Source organism: Diabrotica undecimpunctata, chromosome 4, assembly GCF_040954645.1.
Source record: "Diabrotica undecimpunctata isolate CICGRU chromosome 4, icDiaUnde3, whole genome shotgun sequence".
In the NCBI taxonomy this organism is placed as follows: Eukaryota; Metazoa; Arthropoda; class Insecta; order Coleoptera; family Chrysomelidae; genus Diabrotica; species Diabrotica undecimpunctata.
The window spans coordinates 154846940-154864266 of NC_092806.1; the positions used below are offsets into that span (position 1 = coordinate 154846940).

Genomic DNA, 17327 nt, shown 5'->3' on the forward strand with positions numbered 1-17327 from the left:
TTGAAACACTTTAGTTGATTCTATGTGCACTTATTCATTAAACCGTATTATGACCGTGATTGAAACCATTGTTCTATACAATGGTGTTGCATGGTATTAGATATCATTTGAAACTATAAAAAAATACTTGGTGCATTCTATATATGTAATACTTTGGCAATTTTTGTAAAAGAAAATTATACGAGTGTGATTCGATAACTACTGTCTTGCCTAATCATTTTTTTTTGTAAAAGTAAAAACATTTTATTTTATTTTATTACAATCAAAACAAATATTTATAGTAGCGGTTATCGAACGATTCACAAAACAGTTAACGAAAAATCTTTTACTGTCAAACTATATTTTTGGGTTTGATATTCTAATGTTTATATGTTTTGTAGAATGTGTGCAAAGAAGCAGATTCGAAGCGTGAAGACATGAAATGGCTAGTCCAAACTCTAGATTCACTAACATCTCACTGCCCCGAAGACCAAGCATTGTCGGAGCAGAAACAGTTAGAAGCCCTAATCATCCGGTATAAGAACCTGATACCTACTCTCGAAATCACTATGGTGAAAACAGATACTCTTTCAAAATGCTACACGTACAGAAGAGAAGTGAAAGAGATTTGCCAACTGTTGACACAGGTGCGCGAACAATCTAAAGTGCAAAGACAACCCGAATCGTTAGAAGTTGTTAAGCAGAACATTAAAAAACAAGAAATGGCTATTTCTCACTTGGACCAACAAAGACCTACGGTAATGTCTTTACTGCAAAGAGGAAAGGAACTGACTAGAGACGAACATGCGCCCAACTTTATGCAACAAGAAGTTAAAACACTTGAAACTGGTTGGACTACTACATACGACGAAACTGTTGATACTCTACATAAGCTCATAGACACCCATCACGTCTGGACCAATTATACTGAGCAAAAACAAGAAATTACAGAACTTCTACAAAAGGCACAGACAGATCTGCAACGGGTTACTCCACAACAATATGGTGCTGTTCCTACCGAGTTGGCCAAAAAACAGGAGATCATAACAAACTTGAGAGATGCTCAGGAAGATATGCTAGCTAAACTTACTTATTTAAGCGAAAACCTTAGCAAACAAGTGCCAGATCAGAAACCAAAATTGGACACGGAAATTAAACAGATAGAACAAAGTCTAAATGACACGTTAACGACCGTTAAAGAAAATGTGACTTTGTTGGAACAGTATAACACCAAAATGAACACAATTTCACATCAGTTGAGCAATGTTCAAAGTTGGACTGTTCACGAAGCTCCTCAGCTACTAACTTCCATAGATGTATATGCAATAACCCCTAAGGATAGAGTAGAGAAAATAGAAATGCTTCAAAAAGAAGTGGAATCCAAAAAGAAAGTGCTACATCAACTCAATGAACAAGCGCACCAAATATTGGTTGAAGATACGCCGGAAGCTAGAAAACTGAAAGGACATATAGCACAGATTCAAGAGAGGGTTGATGTACTAAACCAAAATATTCAAAGTCAGTCTGCAATTGTGTCGGATGATTTCCAAAATTGGGAAGCCTATCAGGCTAGCCTACAGGACATAACTCCTTGGATCGAGGATTCTGAAATTAAACTACAAATGGGATTGCAGAAACCTGCAACTCTCGAAGAAGCCGTGCAAATTCAGAACCAAGCCAAACAATTCCAAAACGAAGTTAATCAACAATTGGACAAACTACAAGGTGTGGCAAGTTTGACTCAGAAAATATCCATACAAACGCATGCGCCGGATGAAGTAGACTCTGTTCAGACTAGAGTGTCTGTTATACAAGATACAGCTGCCCAGTGGGGTCAAAAACTAGACAAACTAGTAGCCAACTGGGTAGACTTTGATAAGAATGTCCAGCATTTAGAGAACTGGGTCGTCAAAAGCGAAGAAGCTTTAAATGCCAAACCTGTTAATGTAAAAACTCCCAATGTAGACAAGTTGGAGAAAGAATTAGCCAAACTTAAGGCCTTTAACAACGAAATTTCAGAACAGCAAGCTAAACTCATTTCATTAACACAAAGTTCAGATAGCATTAGCTACAATATAAGCCCAGAGGGAGCTGCGCTGGTAAAAGATCAAGTGCAAGAACTTAAAGGCCAGGTTGCTAAATTAGCCGATAGTACTAGAGCCAAAATTAATGAAATATCAGATGCTATTTTGATGAAACATGATTTCCAGACTAAAGTAGCTGACTACGGCAATTGGATGGAATCGATGAAAGCCAATATAGCTCAGTTGGATGAAGTACCAGCTGAAAAGGTTGACACAAGCATAATGAATATACATACATTACTACAAGAATATTCCGATAAACAACCTCTGTTTAACACCATATACAGTGAGATTAAAGAAATCTCGTTGCAGTCGCCACAAAAAGCAGTAGAACCTATAGCACAAGAGTATTCCACTTTAGTACAGCAAAACCAAGACATTCAGCATAAATTACAAGAAAAGATGACTCAGCTGCAAAAATGGAGCGAGCTTCTTAACTGGCATGCGGATACCATGAATCAGCTATCACATATTAAATATCAAGTTGACGCAGAAAAACTAAGCCCAGAAGAGCTGAAGAAACTTATTTCAGAAACTGACAACGTTTTAGAAAAACTGATAACCTGGAAGGAGGCAGCTCAAGATATAAACAAAAGTAACATTACTATTCTAGATAAACAGTCTGGTTTGCCCAGAACTGCAGAAAATGTCGTACGAGAAATAGAAGTGAACACTATAAACCTTAAAGGGCAACTAGCAAACAAAGTAGATGCGCTGCAAACACTAATGGAACAGCGTAATCAATACACTTCACTGCAACAGGATGCTATCTCAGATTTGGACAAGACGAAAGCTCAACTTGCAGCTATTATGAGCGAAGTGAAACACTCCAGCGATCTTCCAAAAGCAGTCGAAAACTTGAACAACCTCTTGGAAGAACAAGCTGCTAAATCTGCTGTAAAGAACCAACTTCACACCGAAGCCATGCAATTAATGAAGAAGGACATACAGAATGTTTCTGCGATACAGAACTCACTAAGTGCGATCGAACGTATGTTTGGAAAAGTGAACGATGATATTCGGGAAGATCACTTAAAATTGTCCGATATTATATATGCTTGGAACGACTTCCAAGAATCTAAGGATAGAATTGTTACTGATATAGGAAAAATTGATAAAAGCGTGGAGCATTTGGAAGTTCCAAACGATATTTTCCAAGCTAGCTTAAATTGTGAAAAGGCGAAGAAAGCTCTGGAAGCCATAAAACGATCAAAAGCAGCATTGGACAAGGCGGACCTTAAAGCACAAGCTGTTATTAAAAAAGCAGATAACATCCCTGGAATTGAGTCAGAAGTTAGAAGAGACTTAAAGATATTGAACGATGCGTGGTCAAACATATACGAAAGAATTCTGAAGAACGTACAACAAACTGAGTCACAAGCAGCAATTTGGAAGCATATAGAAGACACCAAGACGACATTGTTGCAGTGGTTGAGCGAGCAAAACAACGAAATTATCAAAGCAGCCGAAAAACCTAACGAAAAGGAATTAGCTGCTGCTAAATTGAGCAAATATAGAGAAGAATTGCCAGCGCAATTGAGGTTAAACCAAAGCATACCTCACAAATACTCGCAACTTTTGAACTCCACAGACGGCAAAGAAATCCCAACACTACAGTCTTTGGTGACACTGTTGAACGAAGGATTTGCTACACTTGAAGAAAATGCTAGACAGTTAGAAGCCTTAACTTCAACATTTAACGAAAACGAGAAAACCATCAGGAAGAACATCAAAGATACTGGAAACAAAGTCTCATCATTAAGAGAAGAAATAGTTAAATGCGAAGATTTATCAGGAGATAATGCGAAGATATTGGAACGATTACTGAAGATTAGAAGCTTAAAGGAAGATCTTAAGCACTACGATGGTGATATTAAGCACATTGAGCAAGATATACAAACAATGAAAGCCAATTATCCGAATTTTGAAAACACACTAAGCAAGGAGCAACAAGCTTTGAAGAAAAGGTATGATACAACTGTTACTTACGCCGACAAAATTGAACACGCTTTGTTGTCCTTCCTCAAGAAGTTCCACAACGAAAAATATGGTGCTTTGCAAAGAATTATCAACACACACAAGGAAAAGATCCAGTGGTGTTTGCCTGAAGCCACAAGCGACAAATACAACCTACAAGTAAAATTAAACGCACTAGAGCCCATTCAGGGTGTACTTGACGACTGCAATAAACGTAAAGATGAATTGCAAGAATCTATAAAGGCTCTCGGACAAATCGAGAAACCTGAATCAGTTAAACTACAACAAGCTGAACTAGACCACTTACTTCTAGACCTAGACAACTTGCATCAGCAATATGGTAGTACCAAAGACATACTAGAAAACAATATAGCTCTGCACGACAAGTACGAGAATCTTTCCGAGAGTGTTTCCAATTGGTTGAAAGAAACCGAGAACAGAGTAAAAGCGGAGAGTAGTCTACAAATGGATCTTAAGAATATTGACTCTAAAGTAACAGAAGCTACAGCTTTGCTTCAAGACGTCAAAGACTATCAACCAGAAATTGAAAAATTGATACCTATTAGTGAAGAATTGGTCAAAGCCATGCCAGAAAGTCGCATAGCACCGTTTGTGCAGCATTTAAATAACAGATACCAAGCAATTAACAAATTTTTAGTCCACTACATCGATAAACTAAACGAACTCAACAAGTACAAAGGAATTTATAATAATTGTATTCAAGATGTAGAGAACTGGTTGGTAAAAGCTGAAGAAAAAGTTAATACCTTCTCGAAAAGTGCCAGGAAACCTAACAGTACCATATTGGAAGAACTTAAAAACTTTGCACAAGAAAAAGAAGTTGGTCAAACTCTCTTAACAAGAGCTGTTGAACATGGAGAAGCTTTATTCCCAGGAATAACTCCAGAAAATAGGGATATCATTAGAACTGAACTGAGAAACTTACGGGACAAATCAGAAGTCCTGATCGACAAAGTTAACAAAATATATAAACAAGTGGAGGCTACGTTGATGCAAAGGCATTCATTTGATGATAGTTTACAACAGGTGAAACTGTGGATAGATGACGCAGAAATGAAGCTAGGCGAAGAAGGCAAGCTGGATGCTACTTTGTTAGACAAAAAACAAACTCTTCATAACTACAAAATATTGTCACAAGACGTTAACTTACACAAAACAATTTTGAAACAACTTCAAGACAAAATAGGTAACTTATCCGATGCTGATGCCGAATCCAAGCTGGATGAAAACCTACAAAAGTACAGCAGTCTTGCGCAGGAAGTAGAAAATCGAATTGAAGTTGCAGATGAGTATGTAACTAACCACGAAGCTTACAATCAAGCTATTGAAAAATGCCGCGATTGGCTCAGTGCATTAACAAACGAAGCCGCCTTATTGGTCGATGAATCCTCAACCGAGAGCCCAGAAGCAAAATTAGCAATAGTAGACAATCTTTTGTCGCAAAAAGAAGAAGGTGACAAGATCATAGCATCTTGCAAACAACAACTAGAAACTGTATTGACTCAAACTGCTGCTCCTGGTCATCCTTTGCTAATTAACAATTTTGAAGAGCAGGAAAAATCATGGCAGAGATTCTTGGATCTGTGCGAGGAGGCACAAGAGAAACTCAATGAGATACAAATCCAGCACGCTGAGGTGTCTAAAATAATGGACGATCTGGAAACTTGGCTGAAGTCTAGAGAAAACTTTGTCAAAGATCAAAGTTTAAAGAACACCGAAGACACTAAAAAGGCTCATTTAGAAAAGTTAGAATGCTTAGAAAAGGAAGTTCAACAAAAGGAACCTGACTTTAGTAAGTTCCTAGAGATGAGCAAGTCCCTAGAAGTCGATTCTAGAGTATCACAGATACCAACTAGATATCAGTCTCTAAGAAATGCAGTTAAAGAAAATCGTAACAAATACCAAACATTTGTAGCCGAACACCATGACTTTAATGACAAGTATAACGAGTTTTTGAACTGGTTAACGAACAAAGAGGAAGCTCTTCAACATTTTTCTCAAATTGTAGGCGACTTAAACGTTCTACAAACTCGACAAAAAGATATTAAAGACCTTATAGACGAAAGAAATGCAAGAATTCCAGAATTTGAAACTTTGATCGACAAAGGTGAAAAGTTGTATGCACACACGTCACCAGATGGCAGGGAGATCATAAGACAGCAGTTAAAGAACTTGAGAACTATCTGGGATGCACTAACAGAAGATTTGCAGAGTACAAGTAATAAACTAGAGCAGTGTTTGACTCAGTTCTCAGATTTTACTGTGACTCAAGAACAACTAACAAAATGGTTAAAGGATGTAGAAAAGGCTATGCATCAGCATACTGAATTAAAATCTACTTTACAAGAAAAACGAGCTCAGTTACAAAACCACAAGATAATGCATCAAGAAATTACTTCCCACCAGCAACTTGTGGAATCCGTTTGTGACAAAGCACAGCAACTAGTAGACCAGACTCATGATAAATCCCTTAATATTTACCTACAATCTATCAAACAACTTTTCTTAAACATAGTTAGCAAATCTGAAGAGCTACTAAAGAATTTAGAAGAATGTGTAGATAAGCACAGCAGCTATAACCAACTAATTAATGACTTTAAGAAGTGGGTGGAAAACCAAAATGAAAGACTTTTGGAATTTGTGGACACGACAGGAGAAAAGAACGATATTAACAAAAGGATTGAAAATATTCATGGAATCAAGAGAGACAGCGAGTCAAAAGGCCCCCAATTATTGGATAATCTAAAGCAAAATGTCATAGCTGTAGCTAAAAGTACTGCCCCTAAAGGGGTTGATAACTTAAAGAGAGAATTAGCAAGTATGGAGGAATTGTTGAACAATCATCTTCAAGCTATTAACAATACATTAGACAAGCAAAACGAGGTACTGAAACAATGGGATGATTTTGAAACCGCTTTAGAATCGTTGAATCAGTGGTCCAAAGCTATTGAAGCTGAATTTAGAGACCAGCCGCTTCAAGCTACTTTACCCGACAAGGAAAACAAACTGAAACTTCTGCAAAGCCAACGAGAACTTATTTCTGCCAAAGAAAAAGATATTGACGACTTTGTTGACAAGAGTCACGCGTTATTAAAATCTAGTGGATCACAGAGGATCAAACCTGTTACGTCTCAAATCAGTAACAGATTCCAGAACTTACATACTCTAACAAAAGACATTCTTAATAGATGGCAAAATATTGTTGACGATCATAAAAAATATAAACAACGATTGGAAGAGACATCGGCGTGGTTGGCACCCTTGGAGGAGCATTTGCAGGCTCTCAAACAAGGTGAAACTACCGATAACGCCGAAGCTAACAATAGATTACAGGTTCTTTTATCCGAAGCTGAACAAGGGGAACATAAGTTGAACTCTTTGACATTGCTTGGTGAAAGGTTATTGCCTGACACGGCTACAGAGGGCAGAGAAATAATCAGAGGAGAAATCAAGGAGATTAGAGACAGATGGGAAAGTCTGGCTGAAGGTAAATATCACATTTTTTGTATGTTTCAAAGTAACTATTAACGTGTCATTTTTCTAGGAGTCAAACAACAACAGAAACTGCAAGAATCGCAGACATTACAGCTAGCCAATTATCAGGATCTGCTTCAACAAGCTTTGTCGTGGCTGGATTCTATTGAGAAACAAGTTAAGCTTGAACCCAGCTCATGGACCTCCATCCAGGAAGTTAGAGCCAAGTTGTTGAAGCATAAGACAACTCAGCAAGAGATAATAACTCACAAGAGATTTATCGAAGGTAAGTAAATTTTGATACCACGATGAAACTTTTATAGAAAGTGTTTGTCACTTTTATCTTTATTTTTTTTTCTTTTGATCATGAACAAGATAGTAATAATAAACACTTTGACTAGTCATAATACGATTATGGAACGAGCGAAGCAATACAACTACGTGATCAGAAGGGCCAAATGTATATCCTTGTTCCATGTGCTAATGTTTTTTTTTAATTCTTTTAATTGTATGTTTTTTGTCTATTTTTGTAAGTGAGTAAACTTTATGATCAAACTATACATTCCGTAATCGTAATACAGTCATTTTTTTCATGATTTAATTGCTTTAGGTGTCACTGAAAAAGCACAATCTTTGGCTCAACTCACTAACAGTTCTGAGAAGAAAGCGGAAATTGACGAAAGTGTAGCATCCATTAACAACCGATACCAAAATGTGCTCAAAACAGCGCAGAACAACACTAAGCAGTTAGAGGATTGTCTGGACATATATCAGCAGTTCTATGACCTTCACAAAGCACAACAAGATGAGCAGAAGCAATTGTGGGAGAAATTAAACAGCAATTTGGACTATGGAGGAAATAAACAAATCCTAGAAAAGAGGTTTGTACTTAAGTCTTGTTCCTGATTGTTATAATCAGTTATATTGTCTTTTAGATTAAGTTATATCACTGACCTGCAAGACAGTCTTTCCGACAACATGGCTAAATTAGACGAACTCCAGAACTATATCCAACAAAAAGCTACCAGCTTGCCAGCTCGAGCTCAGGAAAATATGCAAAGAGACGTCGATAATTTAAAATTCGATCGTCAGAAGTTCGTTACCACTCTAGCAGACGTCAAATCTGCTCTGGAGAATAGGTTAAAACAGTGGAACGATTACGAAGTTACAATGGATAAGTTGTTATCTTGGTTGGCTGATGCTGAAGTTTCTTTGAAGAGCTATGCGCTGAAGAGTACTTTAGAAGAGAAACAGGATCAACTTGATAGATATCAGGTAAGTTAGTCTTAATTTATTAAATATTGTAACGCGAAATAACCACGCCATTGAAATTGAATTGCAGTTTTATTTACTACTGGTATAATTGTTCTTACATTTTACCACAGATGGCGTTCTAGAATTGACAATGTTAGAAATCACATGATTCACGCCGAAATTCGAGATCATTCTTCTGTGAAAGCCGTTGCAGGTCTAGATTCGCTGCAGTATTTTTAAATTTGTACACACGTGAATCATATTTATAAAAATATCACGTATGGATCAGTACACATTACTGATTCGTATATTATCGTTTAATTTATCACTTCTGTGTATAAGCAATAGGTAATCTTTGATTTCAACTTCCAGGCTTCACTTACAACCTCTTTTGCAGTTCCAGAACATTTGCGAATCCCTATTATAGAGAACATATAAGCTTAGAATCTAAGTTTACATTTTTAGGCTCACTAGTTCTAATTATTCCTCTCCAAATAACCCCAGCTCACCTAAACCGGCGAACTCTTGGTTATTTCTATAAACAATTAGTTGTGTCTTGGAATGATTCACATAGAGCCACAATTTCTTTATGTAGTTTAATGCAAGATGCATCTGACTCGAGCTAGTAGTTGGTGATAGAGCACTAGGTATGGAAGCACTAGGAGAGCACTAGGAAAAATTAAATCCCTATAGTTGGCTGTATACCATGAATCACAACGAGGCATTTATAAGATGTGTTAATTTTAATCTGGCTTTTCTAGGAGTTGTTTTAAAATTTTCCCAGTATTAAAGCAAACCTAGATGCTTTCCTGGGATTGATGTTTGCTTTAATTTCATTGGAGACATCTCTGTTGGAGTGACTAGTTAAATTTCACCTTTTTCTGTACGACGTTTCCCCACTTAAGTAGTAATAACACACTTAAGTGTGTTATTACCTTGTCACATAATATGTCACGTGACAAATGTCACATAATATGTCACGTTTTCCATAAAATGTTCTGTTCTAACGTCAAAATTTTACTTTCTAAGCGAAATACCTCAATTATATCACGTTCTACATTAAATATCACATTTTCACGTCAAAATGTCACGTTGACTTTTTACATCACATTCTACATAAAATATCACTGTACATACCTGTCATTGTCATTGAATCATTTGGTAGAAATAAACACTGTCTACATTTATGTGTAGATATTCGTTTTCCTACATATTGCACAGGCACCATACTTCTCATCATCATCATCATTCTGGCTTTACAACCCTACATGGATCTTAGCCCCCTCAAGAATATTTCACCAGTCGTCCGTATCCATCGCCTTCCTCCGCCAAGCACGTATTCCCATATTTCTCATGTCCTCATTGATGTTATTACTTATACATTGATGTTATAACCTTGTTCTGGGTCTTCCTCTTCTTCTCTGGCCAATGGGTCTATCAAGGAGCGTTTTTATAACTCATTTTGTTCTATCCGCATTACATGCCCTATCCACCTCAGACGTTTAATTCTTGTATTTATCGATAAAATTGTGAATTTAAGGAGGAGATTGAGCCCAAAATAGCATCTGTTGGCCGTGCAAATTCTGCGGTAGTATTGTTTTCAGTGTTAAGGAGCGCTCCCAGGTATACAAATTCTTTCACTGCTTTGATGACGTCGTTTTCTATAACAAGTGGTCGTAAGATTTGTGATTGCGTGGTTATTTTTATATACTTCGTTTTGTTGGTCTCCAGATTTAGCCATACGGCTCACACTCCCTCTAAGGGGAAAATTTACTCATCCCAGATACTTACGGTATCAAAAGGATTGAGCTCTGGTGGGTCTCTTTCCGTGTTATTGACCCTTGGTGACTTGGTATGCTGAAGTGTCTCCCAAAAATTTTCGTACACATCTAGATGTTGAGAGAAGTACAGCTTTCTGCAATGTCTTGTAGAGATGTTCATTCAGACCTAGCTTTTTATGTTTTCTAGGAGGTTCTTCGGAATGACTCCAGTACTAGAGAGAATAATAGGTATTGTCTGGGTACTTGCCATTCTCCACTGTCTTCGTATTTGAATTTCCAGATCCCTGTACTTGGCGATCTTTTCGTTCTGTTTAACACGAAGATTATTGTTGTTGGGTATCGCCACATCAATTAGTGTTGTTGGTCTTTATTATTAAATTCATTTTTATAGCTGATTTTAATGTTACATACGTCTTTCGTACAGCGTTTTTCGTTCTTCCAACAATATTGATATTATCAGCATAGACAAGGATTTGCACTGATTTATTATATATTGAACCAATGCTTGTGATTTGTGACATACAATTTTTTTTTCTAGAGCCAGATTAAACAGTATACAGAGGAGAGGACCTCCCTGGCGCAGCTCGTTATTTGTTTTAAAAGGTTCAGACAGTTCCCCCTGAATTCATACTCTACATTCAACTTTTTCAAGAGTTAGTTTTGTTTAATTTACCAACTGATTTGGTATTCCTAGCTCTTTCATTGCTTTGAACATGAATATTCAGAGTCGTAGGCTGCTTTGTAGTCTATAAATATGTGATGAGTATCTATGCGATATTCCAGTGAAAAATATTTTATACTCTGCATGTAGAAGCGTAATTCCTCTGTGGTTAGAGCATTCAAAGATGTGTATGGTGCAAAGTATTCCAATCATTGGGGAGGGATTTCTGTGTTCATATTTCTTTTATAAACTGCTGTACCATACTTGTAGCAGTATAAAAATGTCAAGTTTATATATTTTATTACCGACTTTTTAATTTTATTTTATTTTATTGTTTGTTTTAATTTACCTTTAGGAACTATCTAGAGTGATCGAGTCTCAAAAAATAGATGTAAAGGAGTTTATTGCGATTTCAGATCGATTAGAACAAGTAAGAATAAGTGTAAACTTTCACACCTCTGTCTATGTAGTCATTGTATTCTACTGTTCTATTCTTATCTACGTATATGGTCTAAAAATATTTCAAGGGAATAGAATAACTGGCTATACATTTATATTAAATAAGTTTGAAGTGTCGAAAGAGAGTTTTTTTTACTTTTTTCGCGAGTTACTTTGGATGAACGAAAATAAAAGAAAGTCACTTGAGATCAAATCAGGGTTTAATGGGGGATGGATCAAGAGTTCAATATTTTGAATGCTCCAAAAAGACAGTGACAGGTGACATTGTGTTACTCAGTAACGTGATACATGAACATTTTAATTTATTACTGATTAGTTTTCCACATAAGGTTTACTAAAACCAATATTGTTGTAGAAAGAGAACAGTGGGCTCTCTGGTTCAGTGGCTTCGACTAGCTGTCTCAGGTATAGGTCTTGTCTTACTATAGAAAACATTGTGTTAAATTTCCATGAGAGAATGTTCCAAAAAAGAATTTAAATCCAGGAAAGAATCCAAGTTTGGTTTGAATTGTAAGAGAAAAAATATTTTAACAAAGAAAGAGTATTTAAATATTTTCAAATCTAATTCTACTTTCTGTTGCCCACCAAGAAAGTGAGACATATCTTGTCGACAAGCTGATTTTAACCAACCGATAGGGTGACAGAACGTATACGAGGGATGTATAGCAAAGGTTATACGAAGAGTAAGGGGAAATTGAACTAAACTAGTAGAAAATAACGAAGTACAGCATACTCGTCATAAAAAAAATTTATTAAAGAAAAACAACAGCAGAGACATCAGAATTATATATAACCTGTACTGGAATCAAACAGTAAAAGTGAAAGTTGAATATGAACTGACTGATGACATCCAGATTCGCCGTGGGGTGCCCCTCACCATTGTTGTTTAATTTATATAATGTAGCCATCTGTGAATTAGCGCTGATAGTTAGGCATAAAAATACACGGTGAGCCGTGTATTTTTGGCCTAGCCTTTTGGCGAAAACACTAGAAAAACTACAACGCCTTGCTCAACAACTCAATATATATTGCAACAATTATAGATTAAAAATAAATCTGAAGAAAACAAGTTCATGGTAATTAAGAAAACACCAAACATCATATATAGATAAACTAATACCAGATAATTCAGAAATTGAGCAAATATTTTTATACAAATACCTTAAAGCACGGATCACAGAAAGAAATTAGATGCCTAAAAGAAGTTTCCGGTCAATTTTTAATAGAATAAAGAAGTTGGAAATAAAATATTATTTGACAAAATATTTATGTAATTATTGGGAGTAACACATATCACTGATAAAAGGAAACATTTTTACAATTCATCGCAACAACATCGATTGCGCTGAGACTGAGGTTTGTTGAATGTTACGTCTGGTCGCAACTATTGTACGGGGTAGAAACATGGACACTAAAAGCGCAAATAGTTAAAAAGATTGAAGCCTTTGAACTTTGGATATACCGGAGAATGTTGAGAATCTCATGGACTGCCAGGGTCACCAATGAGGAAGTGCTGAGAAGAATGGGTCGAGACAAAAAATTGTTGAGAACGATAAAAGTAAGCAAGACTGCATACCTTGGACACATACTCTCTCTCTTGTCGTTTCCTCATTGCTGAGGATCGTGATTTCCTACAATGCGGGCTGTCAATTCTCTCCATCTCTTGCGATTTTGGGCTGCTCTCATGGACTCGGAAAACGTCTCTCCAGTGGCTTTCTGTACTTGATCTGACCATCGGATAAGTGAGCGTCCTCCGCCTCTACGTCCTTCTACGTTTCCGCACACAATTAGTCTTTCTAAGTTGTCATTGTCTCTTCTCGCAATGTGGCCAAAAAACTTTAAGACATTTGCAAGACACTGAGAGGAGAGTCTGGTCTGAATGTTTAGCTCTTCGAGAATCGACTGATTGGATCTGTGCTCCGTCCACGAGACGCGTAGCATTCGTCTCCAGCACCACATTTCGAATGCGTCAATCCTTTTCCTATCCTCTGATTTGATTGTCCATGTTTCGGCACCGTAACTGAAGATTGAAAAAATGAGTGTCCGTACCAGTCTCATTTTGAGTTTTTTGGATAAAGAGCGGTCCTTCCATATTTTTGACAGTCGACTCATCGCGTTCTTGGCCATCCCTATTCTTCTGCGAATTTCCGTATGGGAGGAGGCTGCATTGCTTAAGGAAGATCCTAGATACGTGAACTCGTCTACTTTCTCGAATTGATTTAGGGCGCCTGTTGTTTGGAGGATATTCGCGTGGTCCACAATCATGATTTTTGTTTTCTGATTATTAATCTTGAGCCCACACTTGTTGCTTTTGGTTTCTACTCTCTTTATCAGTCTCGACATCTCCTCTTCAGATGTTGCTATCAGTGTTGTATCGTCTGCGAATCTTAAGTTTGAGATCTTTTTTCCTGCAATGGAGATGCCGCCTCTCCATCCATCGAGTGCGTTCCTCATTATGTATTCTCCATATAAACACATACTAAGAAATAATAAATATAGCCTTCTGCAGGTCATCATGCAGGGTAGAGTCGATGGCAAAAAGGGAATAGGTAGAAAGAGGAAGTCATGGCTGCGAAATATTCGAGACTGGACAAACATGACTGTAGACGAATTATTCCACGTTGCAAAAGACAGAGAAGCTTTTAAAAATGTGGTCGCCAACCTCCGTTAATGGGGACGGCATAGGAAGAAGAAGAACATTGACTGCACAAATTCTTAGAGATTAAAGCCAAATTATGCTGGGCATATTATTAAAAAAAACATCATCGATAAAGTAATACATTTAATTTGATGTTTACTTTAAACCAAATGCATGCAGACTATACATGCTCAGAATTATATATAGGTTAGACAGGGAGAAGTTTTAAAAAATGGGTGACTGAAGATAGTTTTTTTCAATGGAAAAAATAAATATCACGTATGTTAACCATGTTTTATATAAACTACAAAAAGAAAATAAAAAAAAAATAATTGATTTTTAACGAGCCAATTCCATAAATAGTAACAAAACCATTGTATATGAAAGCAAACGTTATTCTATTTCTTTGTTTTCCCTAACAGGTGTTGGCTCTTCTTTACTCCTTCAGTTCTTTTTCTGTTAGATGTTGTATCGCTATACCCGTTACTGTTAAACTATGTTTTAATCAATTTTCTATTTTAGTCACTGGCTCTCGCCTTACGGCAGAATGAACCCGAATTCGATAGACTGTCTGACAGTTCAGCAGAACTGGTTCAGAGTAGTGGGGATACCAGAATAGCGAATAACGTCCAACAGATAATTTCCAGATTCCAATCTGTTCAAGTTACCGCCAAGGAGATCTTTAAGAAGTGCGAACAGGCACTTTCAGACCATAAATTGTTTGCTGATAAGTACAGACAATGCGCCGACTGGATCACAGTTACCAGGAATAGGTAATACAATTAATATTTATAAAAGTGATAACAGTAAACTTTTACTCATTTATTTAAATATTTGTTTCCTAGATTTTTCGAGGCTTAAGGTTTTTTATAAACATAGCTTTCTAGTTTTCTTCTAAAAATAATGCGAAATACTTGATACGTGTTTATTAGAGTGGTTTTATTTAAAATATGTATTTTTTAGGTACGAGAATTGCTTGAAGGACATAGAGAATGCATCGCGTCAATCTCTCGATGATCAAGCCAAGTCTATCGAAGAACTTTTGGCACAACAGCCCAATGCCACCTCTCTCCTCAACAGCACTATAGAAATGGGCGAAAAACTATACCCGTCTACCTCTCTAGAAGGTAAAGAAATCCTTAATAAGCAACTACAAGAACTACGAGACGCCATGGACCTATTGTTCGATGAAATAGGCAAAACCGACAGAAACCTCAAGTCCAAGAAAGTCAGATGGTCAGGATTCGAAGAAAGTCTGGCTAAAGTATCCAACTGGTTGAAGGATACCGAAAGACATATACCACAAGATTTAGAACTGCGTGCCACTTTAGAAGAGAAAAAATCGCAACTTCAAACTTACAGAAACCTCTTACACGACGTGTCGTCACACCAACAAGACATTCTAGATTTAAAAGAAAAAGCTGACAGTTTACCGGAACGAAACGAACTGATTGATAGTCAGTTCAAGACTGTTTCTGAACAGTACGATAAGTTATCTAAAAAGATGCAGAACTTTGTTGATCAGTATGAAGTCATTGTAAGCAACCATCAACAATACGAAAAAGCGTTACAGCAGGGACAAGAGTGGATAGATACCACCAACAACAATATTACTAGCTTGAGTGATCTGGATTTGGACAGGACTAGTTTGCAGTCTAATTTGGAGAGATTAAAGGTAGCGTATTCATCAGTTATTTTACTCACTTAATTCGTTATTTCATTATGTCTACTGTTATTTTACAAACCTATCTACTACTGGTGACAGTATGCTATTCATAGTTTTCTCACTGTCTCCATATATTCCCAAGGACGTCCTTTTTATTTAATATTTTTTATGTCCAGGTACTAAAGGCATCAATCCGTGAAGAAGAATCCAGACTACTTACCATCAAGGCTCTAGGCGACAAAGTAATTCCAGGAACAATCGATTTCGGACAGGCGAATATCCGTTCCCAAATAGAAACCTCTCAACAACAATGGGCAGCTCTGGTATCAGCTCTCAATACAGCTATCCAACAACTAGAAACAAAGCTACAATTATGGACCGAATACGAGTCATTAAAGGATCAATGTTTACTTTGGATAAGAGAAACAGACAATAAGTTGCATTCTGTAGACTTAAAACCAACAGCAACTGAAAAGAAGAACCAGTTAGATATATTGAAACAACTCCAAGGAGAAATAAAAGCTAAAGAACTCGAGATAGACCAGGTAACAGAACGAGCCCAACAATTGAACAAAGGTATAATGGGTAGACCTTCCCAAGTATCAGAACTTGGAGTTAAATACCAACAAATCTGCCAAAAGATTAAAGATCTGACCAACCGCTGGCAACAACACGTTGCAAACCATCAAGATTTTGATTCCCAGGTGGATCAACTTACGCAATGGATGGATGACATTAAAGAAAAACTATCGTATTGCTCTGAAATTATTGGAACGCCACAAAAGGAGCTTGAATCTAAGTTGCAAACGGTACAAGAACTTGTTTTAAGAAAAGAGGAAGGTTCTTCCAAGCTTCAAGCTTTAGTGGAGCTGGCTCAAACTGTACTAGCGAACACTGCACCTCAAGGTCACAATGCAATTAACGAAACTCTTGTCAGGCTTCAAGAGGAATGGTCAAACTTGGCAGCAGCTATGGTCGAAGCTAAAGGACACTTGGATGATGCTCTTACGAAATGGGCCGAAATGTTGGAAGAGATAAAATCTCTTGTTAAGACGATAGAATCTTTGGAGGCCCAATACGAAGAGCTAGCAGAACCTCAAGCTACACTTACAGAGAAAAAAGCTGTGTTAGCAAGAATAAAAACCTTGGAAGAGAGAACCAGAGCTGAGAAAATCGATGTTGACAATTTGAAAGCACATGTTGCCGAAGTATTGCAAAAGAAGAAGGGAGGTGAAGCTACTGCGGAAGCACAAGAAACATTAAAACGCTTCGATGCTATTGCAGAAAAGATATTCGTAAGTTTATTTAATTTATTACTACTCTTTTTACAGTA

General features: G+C 37.0%; 1 protein-coding gene across 13 annotated transcripts in view; it reads left to right on the top strand.

Moving 5' to 3' along the window:
• Positions 1 to 17327, top strand: part of Msp300 (Muscle-specific protein 300 kDa) — a 477430-nt gene that overhangs the window by 220918 nt on the left and 239185 nt on the right. For 9 of the 13 annotated variants that reach the window (XM_072530648.1, XM_072530655.1, XM_072530656.1 and 6 more), the window contains 8 exons: positions 381 to 7548; positions 7606 to 7821; positions 8146 to 8416; positions 8471 to 8810; positions 11587 to 11661; positions 14851 to 15101; positions 15292 to 16003; positions 16171 to 17289. In XM_072530648.1, the coding sequence (XP_072386749.1) occupies positions 381 to 7548; positions 7606 to 7821; positions 8146 to 8416; positions 8471 to 8810; positions 11587 to 11661; positions 14851 to 15101; positions 15292 to 16003; positions 16171 to 17289 (10152 nt within the window). The remainder of the gene's footprint in view (positions 1 to 380; positions 7549 to 7605; positions 7822 to 8145; positions 8417 to 8470; positions 8811 to 11586; positions 11662 to 14850; positions 15102 to 15291; positions 16004 to 16170; positions 17290 to 17327) is intronic. The other 4 variants (XM_072530657.1, XM_072530658.1, XM_072530647.1 and 1 more) reach the window with 1 other exon arrangement.